The sequence below is a fragment of the Dermochelys coriacea genome, chromosome 10, assembly GCF_009764565.3.
Source record: "Dermochelys coriacea isolate rDerCor1 chromosome 10, rDerCor1.pri.v4, whole genome shotgun sequence".
Classification (NCBI taxonomy): domain Eukaryota; kingdom Metazoa; phylum Chordata; order Testudines; family Dermochelyidae; genus Dermochelys; species Dermochelys coriacea.
The window spans coordinates 1,513,363-1,527,500 of record NC_050077.1 but is presented as its reverse complement, the minus strand read 5'-3'; the positions used below and the strand labels follow the sequence as shown (position 1 = coordinate 1,527,500).

At 55.4% G+C, this 14,138-nt stretch overlaps 1 protein-coding gene across 1 annotated transcript in view; it reads right to left on the bottom strand.

Annotated features, from left to right (window-relative positions):
- The window catches only part of HS3ST2 (heparan sulfate-glucosamine 3-sulfotransferase 2), a 42,615-nt gene extending 33,258 nt beyond the window's left edge, over positions 1-9,357 (bottom strand). Inside the window, exon 1 of the mRNA XM_038419602.2 lies at positions 8,530-9,357. Coding sequence (XP_038275530.1) covers positions 8,530-9,041 — 512 coding nt within the window. The 5' untranslated portion in view covers positions 9,042-9,357. The remainder of the gene's footprint in view (positions 1-8,529) is intronic.
- Between the last annotated feature and the right edge of the window lie 4,781 nt (positions 9,358-14,138).

The window sequence follows — 14,138 nt, the reverse complement described above, 5'->3', positions numbered from 1 at the left end:
GTAGGGATCAGCGACAGAACTCATGGGATGCGGAGACGTGGCAGCCAACAAGGAGGGTCTCCACTTCCCAGTGGTTTGGGTGCTGGGGATAGGAGAGCAGCAGCTGTTTGCCTTGTTGTCATTGGGCCAACATCTGCGAGATATCCTTTGTCCTCAGTCTCATCAGGATCTGACAGATCTGGGCACCAGTCCCCCAGGGTAGTCTGCTCAGTTACAGGGAAAGAGGGATGATGAGGCCATTGTTGGGGGGCAGCCTGGAGCTCCCCCCCTTGCTTGCCCCCATCCCATCTCGAAGGGCCAACTGCCCCCCCCCGAGCAATTTTTTGTAGGTGAAACAAACATGGAAAATTAGAATTAAAAACCACCTAATAAGCTACAGCTGCTGTAACTATTCCCTAATTAAAAGCTCATTTAAGAGATAAGTTATCCACTCAATGTAATGTTCCAGCACATACAAATGCACGTGGTAGTGGTTGGGAGGGGGGTGTACAGAGGAAAGTCCCCAGACAAGTTTGTCACCAAGAACACAGAGCTTTTGATGTTAAACGTGCCTTGCCCAGACAGCAATGGGAGGGGAGTGCTGTGCCCACGGCAAAGGGCAGCTGCAGCTCCTATCTTCCTAATAACAGCAAAGAGTCCTGTGGCACCTTATAGACTAACGGATGTATTGGAGCATAAGCTTTCGTGGGTGAATACCTACTTTGCCACAGGACTCTTTGCCGCTTTTACAGATCCGGACTAACACGGCTACTCCTCTGATACTATCTTCCTAACGTGGCCGTCATGACAGAATCCCCTGCCCCAGGTGTACAGGAGCATCCTGCAGTTCGCTGAGGCCTGTCCACGTGGTCATTAGCAGAGCTGAGGCAGAGCTCCAGACACATCTGCACCAGCCATGGGTACTGGTCTCCTCGATGCGTTCCTGAGGGAGGATGGGTATTCGCCCATCAGCCAGTGAGCGTCCAAAGAGGAGTCCTTGTTAGGGAGAGGTTGCTGAACCAGGGGCACCATGGATACAGGGCTTGAGGGTCTGCTGGTCTATTCTGGTGCAGCAACTCCTGAAGTCAGAACATATCCGGTTGAATAAAATCTCTAGCCAGAATCTGCTGTCAGGACCAGGACGACGATGTTATGCAGCTCTGGGTAGTGCTAACTGGTTATAGTTCAAAATGTGACCACGTACCAATGGCACCTTCTGACTCAACAGCCCGGCTCCCTGCCTAGATTCAGAGCCATATCTGTTGGCACAAGTGGGAACCCCAAGCACTTTGCCCGACAGAGCCAACGCAGTCACCCGGATTCCACTCTGACTCACACACCAGCCACAGAACATTGCATCAAGTCCTAATTGTGCAGGCCTTGTTACTGGAATGCGGAAGCCCGAAAGCACACAGCTTGCATTTCAGAAGCAGGGTGAGCATGCAGCCTAGGCTGCTAGGAAACCCATCTCCTAACACACACATCAGCTGGAGCATCTTGCAGGTTCAGGAGTCCCAGAGAGGCAGACTTTGAATCCGGTAATGCCATAATTAGCGTCTCTTCTCCACGTATAACTGCAAATTAAATGGCACTATCTTCCGTGTGTTCTGGGAAGTACTGAAGGTTATTGGCACACTAGATTTGCAGCAGGGAAATAGATATTTTGACCAGGATTGGTAATGAATCAATATTCCCCAGTCACTGGCTATTTGGTTTCTGCTGTTTTAACACAGATCTTTCAAAAATACCGCTCTGGTATTGGATTTCTGGTTAATGAGGTGGATTAAAGAGGCTGATGGGAATTGGGAAGGGCGTGGGTGCAGCAGATATGGAGTCATTAGATAGACAGCTCTGGTGCATGTTAATACAGCGTGGAGATTTGGGGCCGCGGGAGAAGGGCGAGATCTGGATCAGGGTCAAGTCGACCTTACATCCGTTCACTGAAAGACACAGAGAAAAGGCTGCCTTTTGTGAAACAGGCCGCAGCATGGAATTAGCTTGTTTGGATAAGCAAGAATTCTGGTGCCCTCTGGGAAAGAAATATCAATAGTCTAATCCACCACACAGATTTTGATACCTCCATCTCAGACTGCACTAGGGGGAGGCAGAAGGTGGATGGAAGTGAAAAAACAAATGACCCTTTAGGAGTCTCATAGAAGGTCCAGTGTCTGGTTCTCATTTTCATTAGAGCCATCTGCTTCTCCTTATCAAACCCCATTCTGGGTCATTTACACGAGAGGGCCTGAAACCCAAAACAGATGCTTAGGCACCACTGTGGTGAGTGTCATGGAAATGCCTTTAGGAAGACAAACCTGTTAAGTAATCTATAAAACACGCAAGGTGTGGATGAGAATCTGACATAATCTACTTTGCTATGAACAGTGTTGTGCTAAATAGAGAGTAGCCCAGGGAAGGGAAATCAGATGCTCCTGTTAACCCTTCTCATAATAAAAGAACAAGGGAGTCAATTAAATTGAAAGGCAACCAAAAAATAGATTGAAAATGTATTTGTTTCTAACATGGCACAATTAGTCTATGGAACTCATTGCCCCAAGATATCAAGAGGGCAAGATCTTATCAGGATTCAAAGAAATGGATTAGAGTTTTTTATGTACAGCAAGAACATCCACAATTATACCACATAAGACTAAAAGAGATAAGGGATTTAAACCTTCATTTTTCAGGGCACAAACCAACCACTCAGTGCCCAGGGTCATGATGAAATTTCCCCTATGGACACAAGATTCCTGTGGTTGGTGCTGGCCACTGCTGGGCTAGATGGATGCAGGTCGAGGGGTCCCTCCATTCTGTTGCAATGACTTGGCCAAAAGGACACAACTTCTGGCCAAGACCTGAACAGTCCAACTTCTGCCAGCAGGGACGACGTGCAGCTCAGCCAGCATGGCCAGGAAGGGGCGGACCCCAGCCAAGGCCTGCTCAGTGCAGCTCCTAATGATGGAGCAAGGGGGGAGACTCTCAGCTGAGACCTAGCCAGCGCAGCAGGAGGCAAGGCTGGGCTACCGACTAAGCCCCAGAGAAGCCAGATGGGATCTCAACTGCGGTTAGATGCATGAGGCGCACCCGGCCTGGCTGCGCCGGATGGGAACCCTGCTGGCTGGTGAAGCCTGCTCTAGCCCCCTACTGACAGTCATGACGTGTGTGGTCCCCACAGTCTAGATTGTAGCAGAGGCTTCTCCAGACCACAACCGCTCCCCCCCACCATGTGGCACCCTAGCCTAGGTGCTCCGAATCACACTCACGAGGCTGTGCAAAGAGGGGCTTTATTTCTCAGGGACGAGGCAGCAGGCTAGCAGCTGGTGTATTCCAAGAGTCTGGGAGGTGCGGCCTCCTCCATCCCCAGCCCCTTTGTGCTGGATCAGCACAGCCCGCCGGGGCTCCCAGGTGAGGAGAGCTGCAATATCCCAGGTAATAAAGGACACTGGGCTGGGCTGGTTAATTACATTAGCGCTGCGCTTCTCTGGAATCCAGCTGTCAATATGAAATCTCCTGTTCGCTTCCCTGTGTCTATTGGCAGAGGAAGGAGAGCTAATCATGTCGCTGAGGTTACAGAGCTCACTGAACGGGTCTACTTAATTGCTTCACTTTGAGAGAGTAAAATCAATCCAGCATTTTATACTTTAGGGAGCTGTGCACTTACGTTTTTGGCACATATGTGAGATACAAAAAGTATCTAATAAAACTCGGGAAGTGTCATTTAATTGTTTTATCTGGCGAGATTTCTGCGTTGATCCGAGCACAAACCCAGACCTCTGGGTAGCAGTTCAGCCGCTCTCCCTGCATGGTTAAGTCACATTCATCAGGCAGGCACTGAGCTGGCACTGCCTGGCTCAGCAAGTGCCCATCACCATCCTCAGAGATAGTGGTGCTAAATTATTAACGCGAGTCTGTTCCCTCTGTGACAGGTTGGATCACAGAAACCCCCTTGGGGCTGCAAACTGATGCACTGAGACTACTTTTGAGCCCGTTTTCTTTGTCAGCTTGGGACTTTCAAACAAGGTAGGGTTCTAGCCAGACACGCTCGCCTGCTGCAAACACAGACCCAGGTCTGAACCACATTTCACAAACTGCAGGTTTAACTGAAAATAGCTTAAGAAGTGATCCTGCCTCCAGCACTTAGATGCCCAGCTTTCAATGTGGTTCAAACCCTAAATAAATCCACTTTACCCTGTGTAAAGCTTATACAGGATAAACTAAAATTGTTCACTCTCTATAACACTGATAGAGAGATATGCCCAGCTGTTTGTCCCCCCAGGTATTAATGCATACTTTGGGTTAAATAATAAGTCAAAAGTTATTTTATTAAATACAAAAAATAGAATTTAAGTGGTTCCAAATAATAACAGACAGAACAAAGTGAATTACCAAGTAAAATAAAATAAAACTCACAAGTCACTGACAGATTCCCTCATCACTCAGATACAGAAGCAGACACATGCAGACAGTGGCTCCCAGCCTGATAGGAACATGGATCTTTAGGTGGATTTAGGAACACAGGCCATAATACTGGAAAGGACCTGCTGGGCCATTGAGTCCAGTCCCCAGCTATTTCAGACAATCCCGTCATATAATCTTTCTAATAAATTTACCAACCTCCAGCTTCAAACTAGGTAGGGTGTTTGCTCCCCACTACTCCTATTGGACAGTTGGTCCAGAACTTCACTCCTCTGAGGTCAGAAACCTTCTTAGCATCTCCAGCCTAAACATATTCCTGTGTTCTTGTGTCAACACTGTCTTCTAGCTTCAGCAGCTCTTCTCACTCCCTGGTGCATTTATCGAGAGCAAGCAGATCCCCTCTCAGCCTGCGTAGGGTGAACAAGCCAAGATCTTTTACTCTCCATTCCTAAAACAGGCTCTTCCTTCCCCGATCCTCTTAGCAACCGTCCTCAGCACCTGCTTCAGTCTGAATTAATCTGTCTTGAACGTGAGTGACCAGAACTGTGCACATGATTCCAGAAGAGGTCTCACCGGTGCCTGATACAATGGCATTAATACCTGCCTATGGCTACTGGAAATAGCTTGCTTGTTACATCCTAGGATCACACTTGTTTTTGACTTGAGACAAGCCCTGTTTTCTTACTATCCCATCCCTCATGTTGTGGGGCATCCTTCATTTCCTGCAGTGTTAGAGCTGGGCAGGAAACGGTTTCCCCACCTTGTGAAAATGTTATTTCAAAACTAGCCTGTTCTGCACCAGGATAGAACAGACACCTTTTGAACTTTGCACTAAGAGAGATCAAAATCCCAGAACAGCCATTGTATGAGCGTCTCCCATTTTGACCAGAAATTCCATCCTGGGCCTCAAATCGTTCTCTACAAAATCATCATCAAAACTGGTACGTTCCCCACACAAAGTGCCACTTTCAACAAATTTGCATTTTCTAATGAAAAACGATGTCAAGAAACTCCTGAGCAGCCGTACACAGTATATAACCCCTGGGGCCGATCTTCCAGACTCAGAATGGGAGGGTGTGGCAATGCTCATCCTGTGCTCCAGAATGAGCTTTCACTGGAAAAGACAGAGCGCATCTCTAGCCCCTAGGGCTGTGGAGAAACCCTTCAGAACCTGGCCCAAGTACAAACTAATGCAGCAATGCCTGCCTGAAGCTGCAGAGAGCCTGGAATAGGTCTGAGGACGAACTGCCCCATTCACCCCATGGGGCATTAATTCAGCCGCCCAATTTAAGTTTCCACTCGGCAATTAATTGTTTCGCTGCTGATCAATACTCATACGGAAGGAGTGGGTTTCGTTATGAAGCTCTAGCTACACAAATGACTGTGTGAGACCGCTCATGTTGGCACGGTGAGCACGTGGGAGACAGCACCACTTATCCTTCCCCCCAGCCCGGAACCCAGCAGAGCTCATGTGACCATATTTTAAATGACAATACAATCTCCTGAGAGAGGCATATCATTTTGGTACCACAAATGGGTGGGCTGTGGAAGAATACCAATACCTCCAGGCCCCCATTTGACACCCGAGCTGTGCCTGACAGTTCCTGGGGGCTTCTTTCCATTAGTGGCTTGCTGGTAGGGCAGGCATGTGGGACTGGAGCAGGGCTGCCTGCCCACAGGGCCATTGCAAAGACTGCTTCCAGCCACCTGGCTCCTGTAGGCACCAACTAGTGCAGGGAGCTCTTCCCTTCCACATGATTCATTAGCGGACACAGAGATCACAGGCATAGCCCTCCCCACAGAGCCCTCCCTCCTCACACAGACCCCACGGACATGTGAGCCAGAGAGAAGATTGCAGGGGCTATGTGAACACAGCCCCACCGCAGTGACCCCCTGCAGCGTCTCAGAAAGGGACTCCCTGTGCAGCAGGTACATGACACTGAGCTCCCATCAGAGACACCCACCCCTGAAAGCATGGAGAACAGCCTGGCAACTGTCCAACTGAACTGCAGGGGTCTGTGCTGGCCTCTGAATGCAGAGGAGAGGGGGTCGCACCCACACACAGGCTGTTCTTATCCAACACCCAGAAACTGAACTGCTTGGTATCTCTTAGTGCCTCCACATTTTACAAGAAAGCCTTTTATTTAAATTACATTCTCCCCCCCATCTCCCTTGGTCTCTTCCTGGAGATGCACTGACTACCCTCTAAGGGTTGATTTATTAGAGATCTCAGATATTTTACACATATTTGATTTCAGAAAGCAGACAAGCAGACAGAGCACATGAGATACTGCACTTCTGTGGAACCAACAGCAGCAGCTGGTTTCAGGACCCTATAGAGCAAGTGATGGGTGGTAGGATGGTGCTCACAGAGGCGGTGGAGTGGTCACCACAGGGTCACCTGGAGTGCAGTCTGTCAGATAACAGACCATACAAGTTGTGGAGGTACCTTCACCTTAGCTTAGTTTATATAATGAGCTGGGAATTTCATGTTTTCTGATTGGCTAGGGCCCCAGCCTCCCCACACAGCCAGGTATGGGATGTTCACACAGACTAAAACCATCAGGCACCTTGGGTTATTGCTGGTGTAACTCACAGCTGGAAATAGACATAAGCACAATGGGACTTTTTGATCCTCCAACAGGCAGCAATAAGAGTTTCCCCCTTAGCCAGGGTCAGCACTTCTTTCTGACACAACCACCTCAGGGAAGTCAAGCAACAGACTGATCAATTATTAGCACAAAAACCAGACCAGGGCAGCCCGCTTGCATGGCCCTACATCCTGTTGTTCTGCCAGCCTACCGAGGGGGTAGTCTTATGAAGAAAGCCCACAGGCAGTGATCGATGTGCTAGGCAGTCCCCCCTCCCCAAGGATAAACCACCCCCCAACCCTCCTGGCTACATGACAGCCCTCCCAGGGTCTCTGAGGCGGGGAGCGGCACTGACCAGGAGCGGGGAGCAGGGGAAATGAATAAGGTGCAGACCGGCCCAAGGGAGGCCGCTGTGGGAAGCAGGAGCGGGGCGAGCAGCTGATGATCAGTGGGGTGGGCAGACACGTCCCAGGTAGGAACCAGGGGCCAGCCCCTCACGTTTTAACATGGGCCTGAGGGACCCAGCCCGACCCCCACCCCAAGCCCCCTGGGCTGCCCAGCGCTGTATCTCCTGCGGGCTCCCTGGGGGTGACAGGGTCACTGCGCGCCCCCCACCTGAGAGCCCGGCCTGAGCCTGCCGCCGCTGGCAAGGGGCAGCACCCTGCGCTAGCTGCTGGGGAAGGGTGAGCCAGGACTGGGCTCTCCAAGCGAGCGGTGGGTCCCGATCCCTGGCAGGGCCACGCTGACCGCTCCCTCGCGGGGCGCCAGCGCGAATCGCCCCCCCCCAGCCTGGGGAACCGGCGAGGCGCTAGGGGCAGCGGGGCTAGGATGGGGAGAGTGCGGGGGACAGGGCCGGGTTCCCCCGTCTCAATCCAGCACACACGGGGCCCCAGTACAAGGCCCCCCTGCCGCCTGAAGCCCACCCCCGGGCTAATCCCGAAGGGGGTCCATAGAACAGGGGCGCCGAGGGATCCAGCCCTCGCCCAGCTCCAGGAGCTGCACAGACCCCGCTTTGCACGGCCATGGCTAGCGAGGCCGGCGGCTCACGGTGCAGCGGGCCCAGAGGCACCCCGGGGTCGCCCCTTTCCGCGCCGACCCGGGGTGCTGGAGGGCAGGGCGGGTCGGCCAGCGGGGCGCGGGGCTGCTCCTCCAGCTCTCTCGGGTCCGGGCAGGGGGCATCGGGAGTCCAAGGGCCGTTCCCCAGGGACCGAGCAGGACACCCGAGCCGGAGCGAGCGGACCCGTGGCCACAGGGATCTCTGGGCTCCAGCGGGGCGGTCACAGGCGTGGCCCGGTACCAGGCTCCCTGCTCCGCCCGCGGGTCCGGCCCCGGGGGAGAAGGGTCCGGGGAGCCACCAACTCAAACCTTCCCGGGGAAAGGGGCCCCCGGCAGCCGGCCCCGCAGGGCCCCTCCGCCGCCCCTGCGAACAGCCCCAGTCCGGCCGCTAAGCAGCTGGCTGGGCACCTCCGTCTGCCCCGCGCCCCCTGCCCCGCGCCCCAGCCAGCGCCCCGCGGAGCCGGGCAGGAGCCAGGCAGGAGCCGCTCACCTGTACCACTCCAGCCCGCGCTCGTAGTGCCGGTCGAAGAAGTGGGGCTCGGTGCCCACGGCGCGCACCTCGGGGTGCACCCGGATAAACTCCAGCACGGCGCGGGTGCCGCCCTTCTTCACCCCCACGATGAGGGCCTGCGGGAGCCGCTTGCTGCCCAGCTTGGCGGGGCCGGAGCTGTTCCCAGCCAGCGGCGCCTCCTGGCCCGCGCCCCGGGGGCCGCTCCACGCCGGTTCGCCGCTCGGGTTGCGCCCCCAGGGGCTGGCGGCCGCGCCCCCCGGCTCGCCGGGCTCCCGGCTGCAGGAGCGGGACTTCTGCAGAAGTTTCTTGGCGCCGGCGCTGCGGGCGGGGAGGCAGCGGCGCTCGGGGCCGGGCAGGGGCCCCCCGGCGCACCGCAGGAGGCTGTAGCACAGGTAGGTGCCGGACAGGGACAGCGTGAAGATGAAGAGGAAGCGGCGCGTCAGCCTGGGGGAGGGTGGCCCGGCCCGGCCGCTCAGCGCCCTGCACGCCATGGCTCCATGGGGCCGGGGAGCGCGGCGCGGCGCTGCCGGCGGCGCATGGGGCTGGGGCCGGGCGGCGCGCAGCGCACTGAGGCTAAGGCAGGCTCCGTGCCCGGCTCCCCGCGGCTCCGGGGAAGCGACGGCGGCTGCCCTGGCATGTACCGCTCCTAGGAGGAGGGGCGGCCCGGGAGGCTCCGCACGCTGCCCCTGCCTGCGGGCGCCGCCCCGAGCTCCGGCTCCGGAGCTCCCATGGCTGGCTCCTGCAGCCCGGCAATCCGCAGCGGGCGCGACTCCGAATCCGGGGCCCCGCGGCCGGCTCCAGCTTCCTCTGTCCCCGGGAAATGCTGGGGCAGCGCCGGTGCCGCTGCTATTTAAGGGGCCGCCTGACGTCAGCGCTTCCCGGAGCCCCCACGAACCGCCGGAGCCCGAGTCGCCGGGAACCCTCACCCCCAGCCCGGACCCCAACCTCGCACCCCCACCGCAACACCAGCCCGGAGCCCGGACCCCGAACCTGTCACCCCAGAGCCCGAAGCCCCCTCCCAGAGCCCACATCCCAGAGCCCCCTCTTGCACCCCTCAATCCTGGCCCAACCCCAGAGCCCACACCCGAACCTTTCACCCCGAGCCTCACCCCAGAGCCATCACCCCCCTCCCACACCCTTAGCCAGGAGCCCGCACCCAAAACTTCCTCGTGGCCCCACCCCAGAGCCCACATCCCAAGCCCCTCACCCCCACCCCAAACCTTTCACCCTGACCTCATACCGAAGCCTGCACCCCCCACCCCAGAGGCCCCCCGTGAACCCCTCAATCCTGGCCCCACACCAGAGCCCGCACCCAAGCCCAGAGCCTGCACCCAAACCTCCCCGGCTAGGTTGACCAGATGTCCCGATTTTCAGGTCTTTTTCTTATATAGGCTCCTATTACCCCCCACCCCGTCCCGATTTTTCACATTTGCTGTCTGGTCGCCCTACCCCGGCCTCACTCTAAAGCCATCACTCTCAGCCCCTCACCCTCTCCCATACCCCCAGCCCAGAGCCCACACCCCAAACTCCCTCCTGCACCGCAACACCCTACCCTACCCTGGAGTCCTCTCCTGTATGCTGAACCTCTCACTTGGCTCCACCCCAGAGCTTGCACCCCCGGCCTGAAGCCTGACTCTGAACCCCCTCCTGCACCTCAAGACCCCTACCCCAGGGCCTGTACCCTCCTCCTGCACCCCCAGCCCTTCCTCCCCCCCGAACACTTCCCACAGCTCTTCCTAGAATGCCCCAGCTAGGTGGCCCTGCTCCCCACAAGCCACCTGCAGCTGCTTGGGGAGGAGGGGTCAGGTGGAGATGCTCCCAATTTGGCTCCCTTCTCCGGGCAGTCCCGGACCCCAGGAGCCTCCACTTCAGCCTCTCTGAACCCTCTGGGGTGTGTCTACATTGCAGTTAACCCCCCTGCTGGCCTGGCTCAGCAGACTTGGGCTGTAACATTGCTGTGTAGACCTCTGGGCTCTCTAGGGCCCTCCCCCCCTATGAGGTCCGAGAGCTTGGGGTTCAGCCAGCTCAAACACAGCAATGTTCTAGCTCCACAACCAGCCCCGATCAGGCCCAGGAGACAGCCTGGGTTTAACTGTTGTGTAGACACACCCACCCACACCTCCTCCAGCAAGTGGGACCTAGGTGGCTGTTTGTGCAGGCCAGTCCCTCTGCATGAGATGCATGCAGGGTTAGTGAGGTTTTGGGTGTGTCTCTGTCAGGGGGTTGGCATGGTCTGGTCTGGCCAGAGTCAACACACTCTGCCTCAAGGTCTGTTGACGCTGTACTGTTAGCCCAGGGTTAATAAAACTCCAGTTAGCAGATCTGGGTTTGTTAACCTGGGGCTTCAGTGTCTACACAGCATTATGCAGGCTGAGTGTAATCATCCATATTCCAGACCTCCTAGCGCCCTCCCAAAACATGGCTGCTCTAGCACTAGGTTCACTGTGCAGTGTGGGGAAACTTGACTGTCCAGAGGAAAAGGAAGGTGTCCCGTGGGATTGTGGGGTCCTTTTGGCAGAGTCCCAGAGCATGAGTCCACTGGGGCTGCATCCACACCACAGAGCACTAGGACTTGACTCCTGGGCCCGGCTTGCTGTAGGCCGGGACCCTCCACCCCTGTGGGTCCTGGGACTATGGGTCTGAGCCGTGTGTTAGCATGATTTGTGAGTAGATGGAAGAGGGGCTAGGCTTGAACGTGAGCTCAAACCCTGGCTTTACTCTGCAGTGTAGACACACCCTGAGGGTCGCCAGCAGCCTGTCACCAAAACACACCCTGTTCTCCCGTTCTGCTTTGCTCAGGCGCCCTCTCGTGGTGGATCCGGGATCCTGGAGAGTCTGAAGGAGGGAGCCCGGAAAGACTCCTGCAGACTGCACAGACTAGCCGGGGGCTCCTCAGCCTATGTCAGGGACAGGGCCTCCCTCCAGGGAGCAGCGGCCCTGCTGCAGGTTCAGGGCCAGGATTGCTTAACAACTTGCTGCGCTGTTGGTTTTCTCCCCCGTGCGTCTGGAGTTGCTTTCCCAGAGACAGCCCGGCAAGACCTCTGCCCAGCGCTCCCGCTGCCCTGGGTGGGGAGATTGGGGGTGTGGTGCCATCAGGGGCAGACAAGGCAGAATGCCCATGGCCCCCCTGGAAACTAGCACTAGGCACATCTGCCTCGCCCTGCACCAGCTCCAGGGGAGCCTCGTGGCAGTTCCCAGCTTCCAGAGCTGCCGCCCAAGCTGTCCACTCTGGAATGGGCAGCGCGTCTCGGGGGCGGGGTTGGCGAACGCCATGCACACAGCTCACGCTCTGAAAAGGGGTTTTGGCTGTGTTAAGTGACCCTGAGCCTCTTTCCATCTGGCTGTCCCTGCCTTCCAGCCTGCTATCTCTGCCCCTGCCCAACTGTCGGCTGGAGATTCCCTGGCAGGCCAGAGTAGCAGAGGGGCTGGAGAGAAGTGGGGAGGCCAAGGGAAGATGACCAGGGGGCTGAGAAGTGAGAACAATTTTGCTCTGTAAATACCAGTGTCAGGGAGCAGGTGGTAGCCGTTTGACTGGCAGGCTAGAAAGTCTGGACCCACTCAGACTAGATGGCGCAGCAAATTCAGGATGGTTTGTGGAGCCTCTCTCCTGTGTCTGTATGAATCTAGTCCATGGTCCCATGTCATGGGGGAAGGGGGGGCAGCTGTTCAGTGGCTTATCTGTAATGAGTTTGAGAGGTCTCAGTCTAATTCCCAGGGGACAGGTCTCTGCATCAAAAAAAGTCATCACTACAATTCCCTCTTGCTAGACCTCTTGGAGGGGACTCCATCTGAGCGGAGAACGCATTCCCCTGGATCTGTGGAGACTGGGTGGCAGCGTGCTAGCAGGGCAATGCACATGTTGCTGTATCTGCTCTGTGCATAAAGAGAGGGCTGTCAATCCAGCACCTTTCACCATCAATACATTCACTGCAATGAAGACGAGGGGAGCCGTGAGTAGAGGGGTGTGTGAATGAAGCTCTCACACTATGTTTAGACATTGTGTGCTACAAACCTGCTCTCCCAGCACTTTTCTGATGAGCGTCACAATTAGGAGATTAATTGAGTGGAATAGATCCCCGCTGACAGGGATTTTATAAACCAAGATGGAGACAGGCTGCATCCTGGCAGATGTTTATCACTGTAACTAGCTTTGATTTCCTGGACGCAAAGCCAGTTTTGTAGACGGCAAAACGGAGACTTCAGACATCATGAATGGCAGGGCCAGGTGGGCTGGTGGGGGCACTATGCAATGCCCTGCCCCACAGGCGTGCTGGGCAGGCTGTGAACACTGCAGAGGCCCTGGTGAAGGGCTGGCTGCTGTGACAGCTTGAGGTCAGTGCTGTAGGGGTAGTTTGCAGCCTTCTGCAGCTATATGTGCCCTTCTCAGTTAGGGCCGTATATCCTGGACTGAACAGGGCTGGCTCCTGGGCATTTCTTGACTTAGTGTCCTGGTCTTTCCTCCCATATAACATAAGACAAAAATAATGCCTGTAGTGAGAGTACTCTGGACAGCAATCTATCCCTCCCATCCACTTTCCATCCCTACAGAGCTTAGCCTAAGCAGGGTTGACATAAATAGGCGACCCAGAAATAACGGTGTCCCAGGAACGTGACAAGCGCCTGGACTGGCTGATGTCTTGCTACCAAAGCTAAGAAGCTCCCCACTGGACTGCGTTACACGTGCTGGGCCCCTGTGTCAGCTGCCACCCCACAGCTCCGGAGCGCTGAGGAGCAGCCCCACGGACCCATTTCTGAGTTCTACACTCACCGTAACAGCTCACACCAGAGACCCAGACATCACTGTGGGCAGCTCCGTGGAAGCCTCTGTGCAGTCTGCAGAAAAGCAAATGAAATTAAAGTGGATAGGAAATGATTTCCCATCCCTGCAATACTTGCCATCCCCCTCCAGCACACAAGTAGCCTGTGGAACTCATTGCCACTAGATATCACTGAGGCCTATACCCTTAGCAGGATTCAATAAAGGATTGGACATGACTGTGGGTAATTAGAATTTCCAGAGTTACATTAGTACAGATTAAAAAACCCCAAAAGACAACACACACAAAAAGGCCTTCTGCTTCAGGACATAACCAGTCACTAACTAATGAGGGGTAGAGAAAGCTGTCCCTGGGGCAGGTTGCTCTATACTGCCCATAATGGGGTTTCTGAGGCAGTTGGCGTGGCCACTATTGGTGCCATGAAGTTGAATTAGAGGGATCCCTGCTCTGACCCAGCCTGGCCATTCCTATGTTCCATGCGGGCAAAGATGATTCCGCTAGAGATGAGCCTGAACGAAAGACCCAGATTTTAACATTGAATCTGAATCCAGAGGTTGCAATCTTTTCATGTGACCAGACCACCCCAAATTCCTGAAACCCGGAGCTGGTTCCTAGTTTTGCAGCTCGATCCACCTCTGTTTACTGTGTATTCAATGCTGCTTCTGTCTTCACACTCAAGGATGTGGCTCTGAGGGTGTGTTTCTGTGACCGCTGTTCCTGTTCTGAGCAGAGACCTTCTGCTGAAGAGAAACCTGCTGTGCGCCTTCCAAAGCGTGAAAACCAGCTCAGTTCCTTAACAAGCTCCCATCA